Here is a 14,069-nt window from a genome sequence, read left to right on the forward strand (position 1 = left end):
AACAAAACAAAATTACACTTCCATGAAAACAAGAATTCAAGACTGTTATTACAATTCGGTTGGGTTATAACTTATTAGATAGATAGCTTTTATTTGATTGGATCAGATAGAATATTAGAATGAAGTCAAATCAAAATATGTAGTTTCTTTTTCAGACGAGGGCCTGCCAGTCGTATTGAAATACAAAGAACGGTTGTCTCTATATTTGTATGTTCCATAGGGAATGCTCCGAGAAAATGTCCGAAATGTTCTCATCCGTAGTTCATTTTACAACCACTTACAACATTTAGTTCATTTTACAACATTTTACAATGCTTTGAGGAATTGTTTGTGATGCTATCGTACAGCCCGCCACCTGAATAGAGCTCATGCATACTACGTGGACCCATTTCGTTCATCCACAGTGCGTTTCCAGAGATCTTTTTTGCCATGTACCATCCGGCTTTAGAATGAGCTCCCCTCCACGGTGTTTCCCGAGCTCTATGGCTTGTCCTTCTTCAAACGAGGCTCGTGGAGAGTACTTAGCGGCAGGCAGCGGAGTGGCTCTGCCCCTAGCATTGCTGGAGTCCATGGGCGACGTTAACCACTCACCATCAGATGGGCCGTATGCTCGTCTGTCTACAAGGGCAATAAAAAAATAAAATAAAAAACCACACGGAGCCGCTACGCTCAACGTCGCGACGACACATTCTTAGAGAGCATTTTTAACTAGTACCATCGGTAATAAGATCCAACAGTTTTTCTTTGTTAAACGAATTTGAGGATAATCCTTCGCGGTAGTTAGCGACCTGATTGTGGCCCTACCGGACGGTCAGAACGATCTCTTGTCAACAAAAAACAAACTTATAAAAAAACAATTAAAACAAATACTATGTACTTACATTGATTAAAAGCTAATGCCGGAACATAAACAACCATCGGTAGAAACAACACCTGAAAAGAAACCGATGATAAAGTTTTTTGTGCTGTTAACGCGGCGCCATTTTCATTTACCAAATAAATATAACCTGAGATAATATGTCTGAAACAATATTTACTTTTTTGATTAGATGTTGTATGAAAACAATCGTATCATAATTTAGAAATATGTATACCGTAGTCAAGGGAATATGAAATGAAAACTCAAGTTTGGACATGATTTTTACAACTTTATATTTATTTTATTATCTTTGTAGGCAGACGAGTATACAGCCCACCATATGGTAAGGTGACCTCTGTCGCTCATAAACATCAGCAATTCTACCTGTAAATATCCTTTTTATATTATACTCCTTGTAAATCCTATAGTTTACTATAGTAGTTGTAATTGTAGTTAGTCTTGTGAGCCTGACCCTGCCTATTTCTGCTGGCGGCATTTACGCTGTTATTGTCTAAGAGCTCCGGTAACCACTTAACACCAGGTGGGGCCTGAGCTCGTCCACACATATAAGTAATAATATAAGAAATATATATACGGAACTATATATACATAATATGATGGTTTGCAGCGATTTATTGTTGTTGATAGAAATTACTTAAGCTAATTATGAATACCTTACAAATGTTTTGGTTTATACTGTTAATTTGTAAGTAGACTAAATAAATAAATAAATAAATATACGAGTATATGCGCTCTCTCAATCAACAAAACAATTAATTTCATTAACTCTTATGATTGTATGAATCGGTCAAACAACAGTAGGTACGTCAAGACACCGATTAATATGTTTTGTGTTAATTAACTATTCAATTGAAAGTCTCGTTTCATTGTTCTGTTTACGACGTCGAAGTAGTTAACAGTGAGCGATCAAAGTTCGTTAATCATGAAACAAGCTAGTTCTCATAATAGATAATAACCAAATCAATAATTGTTCAGGATTGGGTCCGAGGTATTTTGTTCGAATTAAATTCTTTGTATTAAATGCGTATATTCGAGTCTCCAGATAAGGAATTCCAAATGCGTGAACTATTTTCCTGCTTTTGTAACGTCCCCTGTACTATTTTAGACAAGCTGTGAATACCTAGTTCGTTTTACAGTGCCCATTGTTCGGTTATACTATTATCGCTACAAAAATTAGACTTTTTGTTGAAAAGATTCGCACTGCACCTACCCTATATAGATAGTGGTTCGTTAGAAACATTCCCAACTACCAGTATTAACTGTACAAAGCTCTATTTTATAGTAGACATGGTAGGCAGCGGCTTGGCTCTGCCCCTGGCATTGCTGAAGTCCATGGGCGACGGTAACCACTCACCATCAGGTGGACCGTATGCTCGTCTGCCTACAGAGGCAATAAAAAAAAAAAAAAAAAAAAAAATTTATATGATAGATTATTATTTTCTAAATCAGATTAGAAAAATTGTAAAGTCATTAAAAAAAATAGATAGATAATAATAGTATTCCTAAGATGATATACAATACAAGATACTTGGATAAAAAAAATCAAGTACATTTAAAAGGTATTTATTGGCGGATTCTATCAATTAATATGAAACGACACCAGGAATTCAAACTCAACCTTGATATTTTTGTTGTCAAAAACAATTAAAAACGTTTGTTTTTTTTTTCTGACAAAATATACCCAGACGAGCTCACGATCGACCGATTGTCGGGTGCTTCTGGAGCCAGTAGTCTACAACACCTTGTACCACTGCCACACCTTTAGTGGTATAGGTCTTAGAACTGCTTTTCGACAGAAACAGGCAAGACAGAATTACCCACTAGTTTTGGTTTCCCACACTATACCACCAGCCAACGGAGCCTACGCGAGGCCAACCTAGACCTTGACATTATCAGAATACTCAACAAGAGTACACCGATCGTCTTGCCCTAATAATAGGCACTAGTTACTTCAAGTGCATACAAAATAATAGCAAATATATCTTGCATCTTTAAAACAATCTCTCATTAACAACAACAATTGACAGGAATTCAATTCGATACAAACGATGTTGATCTTCTTCGCAACCGAGCCACATCGAACGATCAAAGTCCACAAACAATACCCTATACATCAATCAGTACGTGTATGTGTTAAGCGAACGACCTCTATTCTATACACTCATATATACTGCTGATTCAATCATGCGCAATCATATCGAGGTCTGTAAAAAGAAAGAAGTAGGTATAACGCACAATGAAGATGCTGTTTTTTTATTAAACTCATCTATATATTAATACGTGAAGCAAAAACTTTGTATCATTTTTTACGAAAATTGCGCGGTCGGAGGAGCATGAAATTTTCCACACTTATAGAGAATATAGAGAAGAAGTGCACAATGCTAATATATTTTTTAAATAATGCATAAAAGATACATTAAATCAATAAAGAAAACATTATACACACTACATACCATGTATTTGACGCACACACGCATGCATTCTATTTATTGTCAAACTTTTGTTCTTGGCGTCTGTTATCAAATTGAGAATAGATTAAATATTGTTTGCCTTTGTTAATATTTTTATAGTCTAGTCTTGGCGAAATTTGTGATTATAGAAATATAAAATACAATCATAATAGTGTACAAACTTACAATTCCAATTAATTATAGTCGAATTTCGACTACTGCGGGACCTCTAGTTTTAATTAGATGTATGACTTTTATTTTGATAAGCAGAATAAAATTTGTCATGAACTATTATTATTATTATTATAAGCCCTATTAGATACGATTAAATAGAAAATAGATGAAACTAAATAGAACGACTCCGAAAACAATATTAGTAAACTCTAACCAATTGAGCTTTAAATTGAAAAGAAAGTCGCAAGCGTTTTACATTCAATTTTGAATAATGACGTCAACACTCACAACTGTCATAGAAAATGCAAACAACATTTTTTGGAAAAACAACAGAGCAATCCCTCTCAATTCCGAGCTTTATCACTAATTTAAGAAATACGTGTAATTATTACATTTTATTTTAATAAATATCGTACTGAAAAACTAACTGTAGACCGATTTAAACGGTCGTTATCTAATACGTTTAGAGCTGAACAATAGGGGGGGGGCTATGAGTAACGCTCAGCTTAATAATAAAAAATATACTGCGACCTTTCATATAATGAATACAAAATATCGCTAAACCACAAAAGAACGTTGATGACAATAGATGTTATTAAAATAATCATTTATGAATAATAACATTACACAGCTTTACATCAAAAAAATGTAATGCCTGGTATAGCACTTGAAAAACCAATTAGATATTTCATTATTATGTAAATAATAGTGATCTACGATCTATCTGTTACGATATAATATATATTACGGGTTTATTATTATCATAATATAGACTAGTAAATCCAAATGCAAATGCATATTGCATTGCATTGATCGAAAGCAGATGAGAGCTTTTGCATACATTTGCATTTTACGGCAGGGCTTATTGTAAGCCAACACTACCCGTGTGGACCCGTGGGCAAAACCAAAGTATCTATTTCTGCAGCGCGAAGCAGTCATAATTCCTGTTTCTAGGATGTGAAAGAAGCGTTATACGTTACTATTGAGGCTTCGACAAGATAGGACAATCTTTAAATATGGTAGATTTTTAACTTATTATTGGGTTTTAAAAAATAATAAACACAACGATATTAAATCAAAAGTCAAACCCGCTGAGATTTGTTTGATCGAATCTTTCTGTGACTATAGGTTCAAATAATTTCATTTTTTTGCAGGATACGAACGATATGTAGCAAACGTAAAATTTTAATTATCATGAAAAAATTACCTACTGATGTTCGATATTCTTAATGATATTAAAAGTTATAACAATTATGTAGGGAACACAAATGTCCCCATAGCAACTATTAATATGTATGTGTTAGCGATAATTATATTGCAGAGATGCTACGTCAGTCTCGGGATTGTCGGGCTGTCGATAGTATAGTTTATAATCCCAATATACTCGTACTTTAGTCACTTAACTGAACACGTGTCTTAATAATCCTTGCCCGATATAGAGACTCAACAGGTAAAACATATATTTATGTACGGTTTTAAACAAAAATTCTTAACATCGTATTGACATGTCGAGTACTGATATCCCGCTAGGATACTTGAGTTTATAACGCCCTTGGAGACAGTTTGATACACATACGCAAGCAACATTACCGTCACAAACGCAATTCAAAATGCTTATGAATTTTATCTAATCTCGCTGATAAATCTATCGAACTTTCAGTTCAGTTGCCGGAACCTGTTTTTATACATCGGTTCACATTAATAACCGTATTAAAAACCGAACCTTTTAAATACCAATACCTATCTATACATATAAATAAATTTGGAATATTTTTTTATAATATTGAAATGACCGCTTTTTACTATATGCATATGAATATATACACGGTACATACCTACAACAAAATAGCATTTTTTACAATTTTCGTCTGTCTGTTTGTTTCGGCTAATCTCTGAAAAGGCTGGACCGATCTTGACGAGACTTTCACTGATAGGTAGCTGATGATAGAAGGAGTAACTTAGGCTAGCATTTTTTAGACTAGCTTCGCCCCGCAGCGTCACCCGCCGTACGACAATAACCGCGGGTATCATCGGGGACTCAGCTATCATCAATAATAAAATTTAACGTTTCCGAAGCGAAGCGAGGGGGGTCGCTAGTTAGAAATAAATAATCTGAATGAAAACTTTTTACTTTCTGTATAGGTCTAGGTTAGTGAGCGCCAGGAAACTTGGCTGACGAGACCATGATTACTGTGGCTCTTGAAAGCGTATCATAGAAGAATGTTACAGACTTCATTATAGGTTCATAAGCGAATAAAATAGACTTTCCCGAAATGGCACAATGGAGGCATATCACAGAACTTTTTTCGGTTGATTTCCGTTCTACCTTAAAGAGTTCTTTGTACTCTCCTGAATAAGTCCTCAGCGGAGAGGTGTGGAAGTTCTTGGTAGATTTACCCCGTGAGGAAAAAAAGGTTTAGAATCGCATGGTTTGCGACCTCAAAACGATATCATTAGACAAGACAATGTAGAGACAAAATAAACGTAATTAATTATACATACATTGTAATTATACAATGCTCTTAATCTATATATGTATATAAAAATGAATTGCTGTTCGTTAGTTTCGCTAAAACTCGAGAACGGCTGGACCGATTTGGCTAATTTTGGTCTTGTATTAATTTTTTTTTTTTTTTTTTTTTTTTTTTTTTTTTTTTTTTTTTTTTTTTTTTTTTTTTTTTTTTTTTTTTTTTTTTTTTTTTTTTTTTTATTGCTGAGATGTGTGGACTAGCTCACAGCCCACCTGGTGTTAAGTGGTTACTGGAGCCCATAGACATCTATAACGTAAATGCGCCACACACCTTGAGATATAGTTTTAAGGTCTCAGTATAGTCACAACGGCTGCCCCACCCTTCAAACCGAAACGCATTACTGCTTCACGGCAGAAATAGGCGGGGCGGTGGTACCTACCCGTGCGGACTCACAAGAGGTCCTACCACCAGTAATTACGCAAATTATAATTTTGCGGGTTTGATTTTTATTGCACGATGTTATTCCTTCACCGTGGAAGTCAATCGTGAACATTTGTTGAGTACGTATTTCATTAGAAAAATTGGTACCCGCCAGCGAGATTCGAACACCAGTGCATCACTCGATACGAATGCACCGGACGTCTTATCCTTTGGGCCACGACGACTTTTAATTGTGGAAGTCCAGAGAAGGTTTAAAAGGTAGGTAGGTAAATATGAAAATGCTCGGAATTAAATAAAAATAACAATTGTGTTTTTCCTTTGGTGTGTCCCCCGTCGGACGGGTTCCTTTTGTTTGCTTTAAGTTTATTTTATATAAAAGTTTAGGTCTTTTATTTATCGATTGAGGCACTACGAAGTCTGCCGGGTCAGCTAGTTGTTGGATAAATGAGTCGTCTATTATCAAAGGTGGCAATCTGTGCATTTGGACAAAAAAATGTTATTGATATGTCAATACAGATTGATTTGAATATAATCGTCTCCTTCAAAGAATACGGTTCAAAACCTGCATTTAATAAAGGTTAATAATTAACCTGTTATTTATCTAAGATGTCGTTCAGAAGAGTTTTGTGACTGCCAATGGAATACAAAGTCAATAATTCGTTTTTCTGATTTACCAATAATTGTTCAAAAGTCACATTGCCGGGTTTGATAATAGTCGACTCAAATATAGGATTCGCGAACATTTGACATTTTTTTAAATGGCTGTCGATAAAGCGAACTAACTACAAATCGATTGGCACTAAAGCATAATTTTAAAACTGGAAACTTGGTATTTAAATGTATTATGTTTATGTGGGACGGGGTGACATTAATAGCACCGTGTACCCTATCTTCTTCTTATTAGCCCACAGACGTCCACTGCTGGACATAGGCCTCGCCACAAAGACCGGTCCTGCGTTGCCTGCATCCAGCGGATCCCCGCGAGCCTCAATAGGTCGTCGGTCCATCTTGTGGGAGGCCTACCCACGCTACGTCTTCCGATACGTGTACCCTATACTTGATACTTATTCAAGCACGAATAAAAACGCCCTACGGTAGTTGATTTTTATAATACGATGCTATTCGTTTATAGTTGAAGTCGCTCGTATTCACGCCCGGTAATGCGTACTGTATTTCCTTTAAAAAATTGAATATACGAATTCTGCGAGATTTTAACAATGGCAAAGTCAGTGGTATCGCTTGATGCAGAGTACACCAGGCGTCTTTTCTTTTAGACCACGACGAACACAAATGGTTCCTGAAGTGCCAACTGCTCTACAAAGATTCCACTCAGAATGAAAACAGCACGTGAACACAACAAGTCATCGTAGCCTAAAGGATATGAATCCTGATAAGACGATATGAATTCGTATAGAGCGATACAACTGAGCTAGGGTTCGAATCCCACAGGCGGGTGCCATTTTTTAACGAAATACGTAATAATGACTTCCAGGGTAAAAGAATAACTTCGTGTAATAACATGCACAGATAGGTACCACCATCCTGCCTATTTCTACCGTGAAGCAGTAACGCGTTTCGGTTTGAAGAGTGGGCCCATTGTGCTGTATATATGAGACCTTAGAACTCATGTCTCAAGTTGGGTGGCGGAATTTACGTTTTAGATGTCTATTAGCTCCGGTAACCAATTAACACTAAGTGGGCTGTGAGCTCGTCCGTCCATTTTCGCAATAAAAAAACAAACAAATAAACCTCAAAATGTTCACTTTTATAGGTACCTATAATTCGTTTAGAAGATATCGCCGCGGTATGCTCGTAAAAACACTGACAAGCTTTCAAACTTATTATTTGCAGTGGTATACAAATAGGCAATGTATTTTTAAACAATTTGCAGTAGTATACAAATAAGCAATGTATTTTTAAACAAAAAAGCAAACAACTAACTTTAAAAAAATCCATTCTGTAACGTCGTAATGATAATGTGAGTCGCTAGTGGAACTAATGCGTTCGTACCACGACGTCACTAGCGAAAATAAATTATATTTTTGGTCAAAGCATCGCGATCTATAATTATCACACCTCTAATAGGAAGAAAAAATGTAGATACGTAACATTATAATGACATCGATGGCCAGTGTCACGCAACGGCCTTCTCGAAGTAAATGTTGCGATCGAGCTGAATAGCAGTAGACTATTATGTACACATTACGATATTAATATATGACAAATACTTCCGCCTGCATTAATAGCCCCCTGACACACTTTTTTATTCTTAGCTTAAGGCAGACGATCTAACGACCGACCTGTGTGCGTAGTGCGAGTTTATTAACGTTATCGATAGCGTAAAAGTTCACTCAAATCTATATGGAGTTGGAACGTTTGCTTACATATGGCGAAAGGGGCGCTGTTCCAACTGCATACACATTTGAGTTAACTTTTACGCTATCGAGAACGTTAAAAAACTCACACTATGCACACTAATTTTAAGAAGTTATTGGTGTCTACAGAAACTACAACGTGAAAGTGATTGCTAATCCTAGACTTAAAATTGAAGTTTCAATTGCACTATCCTGATGTACTCTTCAAACTAAATACCATGGTTGCTTCCTGCATATACAAAGTTTAACTTGATAGGCTTCTTCTTAATATATATGAGAATTAATCGGTTATGAAGTTCATTTTAGTATCACAATTTTTTGTTTGTTATTTAGTCGATTGCGAAATTGAAGACGATTTAAAACGAAACGTCATCGCGATAATCTAGTCAATGATCACTGCCAAATAGTAATGCCGTGTATACACTGCACGTACCATAAAATCCGAAAAAATATAAAATTCTAATATATATGTACCTTATTCAAAAATTCATTAGTCGATTCACTAGTCATTTATTTAAACAAAATTCAATGGCTACTTTGATCGCTCGTTAGCAGCGACACAAGTAAACCAAGTGCGTTTGACGTCAAGAATAATAATTATTTTTTCGTATTGAACATAGCGAAGTTACAATTAACTAAAAAGGCAATTACAGTATGAATCGTAAAGCCACGAACATTATTGTTTTCAAATCAAAAGGGACTTATGTAAAGATTGCAAATATTTTTATTTAACAAACTCTTGGAACAGTTTTTAATTTTAAACATTTTCTTATATTACAACGGTGTTGATCTTCCGTAGCATTTTTAAATGTAGATAGCTACTCAAGTTTAACATAATACATAAGGTCTCTTCAAAAATGTTGATAGAAATTGGACCAATAAAAAGCTTAAGCAAAAAGAAGAGCATCACTCTTTATTGAGTGAATTGTCAATTGTCGATTGAATTGTTTCTTCCTATTGAGAAAGGTTAAAATTAAAGGTTAATAAAAACATTAGTACTCGTACATATTAATAATAAACAACTTACCTCGTCCAATAAAAATAGAATAGAAGCGACGGCACGCACGTTGCGATTGAATCTCAATTCTAGATACTGAAACAAAAATGAATAAATATATACACAACGGTCACTCTGTGAAGCGACCTTTATAAAACAATTTTTGCGTTAGAGAGCAAAGTACATATTCTCGTATCAGCTTGATGGAATACCTAGAACCGAGATTAGATCTAAAACAGGTAACTTCACGAGATAAATTGTTTATCCAAGAAACAATTTGTTTGCGGAAAATCCGTGATTCTTTGATGTGATCTACGATACGATCTACGATACCTATAACATTTCGCTTAAAATTTGATTGTAAGTTTTACAGTTTTTATGGTATTCGATACCCAAACGCATTATTATTATTTTAATCGAGAACGAACACGTGCTTTGCTATCAACATATTATACAAGCCAAGCATTTATTACAAAATACTAGGAGATTTGTTTTGTTGCTTCTTTTTACTATTAAATCTACACTTTTATGCTAATCAAATCGTGTGAAGAAAGTCAGGCATTAGTTTCAAAGTTCAAAAGACTTAATACAATTCACATTATACTTTAACAAGGTGCTGTAGCAGAAAAAAACAAAATGTTACTGACGATTTTCTTTCTATTATTATTTTGATAATCGTTGTTGTTAGTATCGTTGGGCATAAGATCACAGCCCACATGATGTTAATCTGTTACGGGAACCAAAAAAATACCCACATTTAGATATTAAATCGAAATCACTTGTATTGACAAATATTCCTCTACATATTCAATTTTGGGCTGTCGAAAATTGGTAATAACACTTGAAATACAAAAGCCATCTTCTTATAAGGAATAAGGCAACAGGGCCGCATTAATAAAACCTAAAAATAGTATTTAAAAATGTAACTTTGACAAAAAATCTACTCTCGTTTTTTAATATATGAAATTCTTTTCTATACCCATTACAATACGTATGCAAAATTTCATGATGATAGATCGAGTAGTTATGTGACGTGAAACGATAACAAACAATTAAACTCATTGTAGCAATTCTAAAGATATGTAAATTTTTACATTTCTTTTTATTTCAATCACAACGCACTATACATTTGTCGCCGTATGTTTGATCTGTGGTTAGCTCGTCGGACACATGACCCGCAAATAACGTCACACGTAATAAAGTTGCGCTCAGCTGAGTTTTATACAGTTTGTAATGTCAATTTTGACATATTATGTGTACCTACTGTGCTGTTCCGTTTCCCTGTTATGCGTTGTGATTTCATAGAGGCTTTCCATTCTATTATATATCGAGGGGTAAAAGGCAATTTGGTTTAAGCGACATTTCGCCTAAATTAAAGGTCTATTTTATTTGGTACTAGCTGACCCGGCAGACTTCGTAGTGCCTCAATCGATAAATAAAAGACCGACCGGGGACACATAAAAGGAAAAACAAAATTGTTATTTTATTTAATTCCGAGCATTTTCATATTTATCTACCTTTTAAACCTTCTCTGGACTTCCACAAATGATTCAAGACCAAAATTAGACAAATCGGTTCAGCCGTTCTCGAATTTTAGCGAGACTAACGAACAGCAATTCATTTTTATATATAGAGATTAGCATCAACCATTCGATGTTTTAATTGAACTTAAATTAAGTTTACCCCATTAAAATAGCTGAAGAAGTTTTTTTTGTTATGATATGTTTTTCTAAATTGTAAAATTTTAATGGCTCTCCTGTAAAGTTACAAAAATGTCGCTTAAATCAAATAGCCGTTTCAGCCCTCAAAATTTTATCTTAAAGTATAAAAAATCTGATAAAATCGGACAGCATAATTATAGTATATACGTGGATATCTCCATATATCGATTTACATAAAGACTAATCAGTACAAGAATAATATAGAGATGTCTTTGTTAAAATCGAAGTGAAACTTATTAGTACCATGGTAGTAAATACTTACTTCATACGAAGACGAAAGCCGTAACGTACAGAATACGGGCAAGTAAACTGTAGCTACCACCACACAGCTGAGTGTGACACCGACGATCACCAACCAGTACTGCGTCCCGTAGTTGTAGATCTCCGCGGGCGTACCCAGGATCGTCACCCCTGACACGTAACTGTTATCAACATTCGTGTCATTCATGGCATATTTTTATTTTTATACTAGCATAGTGTCTTAGAAATCACCACGGGAATTCCACCACTCACCTTGGAAAAGTGGCAAGCCGGTGATAATACACTTGGGAGCTCACACTACATCCAATCACCAGTCGTGACGCAATTTATAATTTTCCGTCACAACGGAACTCGTTCGAAGATGCTATTTATATAATGTACATACCATATAACATCTACCTAACAGTATTTCCTATAGAATTTTTTATCATGACACATTAGCATCGATGAGAGTACATCGATAATAATAGATACAAATTGAATCTAGCACCGAAACTGCGCCTTCTCTAAATAATATGTCTTCTTTAACTATGAAGTTGCCGTTTTACAATACTGGCCATTTGAAACCTAATTTATACATGGCTGGCAATTAATTCCAAAATAAATTGAATGTTATTTAAAATATATGGAACTCTATTTTCAAATTTAATCATTTGTTTATTGATTAGTGTTTTATTTTCACCACACTGGTATCTTTTTCATAAATAAGGACAATATAAAAAAACGAGTAATTATGTGAACACAAGTTCCGTGGCGGTAGTAATGGCGCACGAACGGCTCATAACATTAATGAAGTGTATGGACTGAACGCTACAAGTGAATGCACCACTCGTCATTGTTAAGTTACCCCCAAAAACGCCATGCCCACTGTTTGATGGTCTAGCACCTGTCCAATGCATTACAGTTTCTTACAAAATGGCACCAGCATTCCCTGCGGATGTATGCAGTGAAGAGCTGAACAGAATTACGGAGAGGTCCCCGAGTCTCCGGCCAGTCTTGGTTAACCGCTTGTCCCGGGTGCTCCTATTCGACAAAAATCGACCTCATACGGGTTTAAATTTTTGTATACTAAACGGCGATTTCATAGGTAAAGTCCTAATATTTGAAAGTAATTCATCATTATTAAATACCGATCTACGTTGACTTTTCATAAAAACGATGATAACGTTTTACAACGAAGCGTTCACACAGACGTGTGTTATGGAAACAAATATGTCATTCGATCGTCAATCAAAAAAGTTATAATACATACTGCTAAATAACCAATTCCTAAATGGAAGTAAATAATAAATCAAACGTTTTTCTGTAACTTAAGTTTTGAATATTGAAAAACTTAATTCGGCTATTTCGAAATTTTTGTTTCGAAAAAAAATAAAACCAATTTAATTAGATTTTTAACACTCGTTGCAAAGTGTAATTTTTACTAGTATCTTATTCACTATTCATTTCATCATTTAGAAATGTCTATATTTGTCATGTAATTCTCTAAGCGTACTTTGGAACCGGATGTTGCTTGTGAATTTTTCTGAACTATTCGTCAAAGTCAAAATGTTTAGATAAGTATCGATATGAGATTCTTACAAGATATAAGTTACATTGTAAAACATTTAACTGATTATAGTGAAATAAGAAGTAGTAATAGTAGTAGAAAGAGTAGGTGACATCACATCTCCCAAAACTGCCGGTGTTTGTAGTAATTTACTTGGGGAATTGACGTAACCTTCCCAATAATTCCTATCTTAATTTTTAAACGCCAGGTCCCGTTCCCAAAGAAAGTGATCTCAGAAAGGAGTTGTTTTCTGACCAACTGCAAGCTGACCACACTTAATGGGAAATAAGGGTAAGAACATAAAGATTCATTTTGTATTATTGTGAAAATATTGTTCAACAACAAATGGGTTTATTTTGAAAAGTTTCTCGTTGTAGATTGTTTAATTTTACAGCAATATTTAATACCAATTATCATTGAATTAACTTACCTTGCTATAAGCGACATAGCAACTGGGAAAGTAGACATGGCTCTTCCTCCCAGGAGGTAATCCTTGATGTCTACGACAGCTTTAGTTCTAGATCCAACGGCACTGTACCAAATGCCTCCAGCACATGACGCTGAACATAGCACTCCAAACGCCACATAATCGCCCACCCCAAAACCTCCTTCTTTCATCGTGAAGACCATTTTGGATGATTATCTGTTAAAATACGAATTAAGATTACCAAATTTGAAAACATTTAGACAAAACACAAATTTTATTTGTTGTTTTTAAACCAACGGATAGCTCATACGAATCTAGGAAAT

General features: G+C 34.9%; 1 protein-coding gene across 1 annotated transcript in view; it reads right to left on the reverse strand.

The window, feature by feature from the left end:
• Positions 1-14,069, reverse strand: part of LOC101740151 (sodium-coupled monocarboxylate transporter 1) — a 44,501-nt gene that overhangs the window by 15,746 nt on the left and 14,686 nt on the right. Inside the window, exons 2-5 of the mRNA XM_004929303.5 lie at positions 13,750-13,962; positions 11,772-11,931; positions 9,819-9,884; positions 882-933 (exon numbers count right to left, since the gene is read on the reverse strand). Coding sequence (XP_004929360.1) covers positions 882-933; positions 9,819-9,884; positions 11,772-11,931; positions 13,750-13,949 — 478 coding nt within the window. The 5' untranslated portion in view covers positions 13,950-13,962. The remainder of the gene's footprint in view (positions 1-881; positions 934-9,818; positions 9,885-11,771; positions 11,932-13,749; positions 13,963-14,069) is intronic.

The sequence above is a fragment of the Bombyx mori genome, chromosome 4, assembly GCF_030269925.1.
Source record: "Bombyx mori chromosome 4, ASM3026992v2".
NCBI lineage: Eukaryota > Metazoa > Arthropoda > Insecta > Lepidoptera > Bombycidae > Bombyx > Bombyx mori.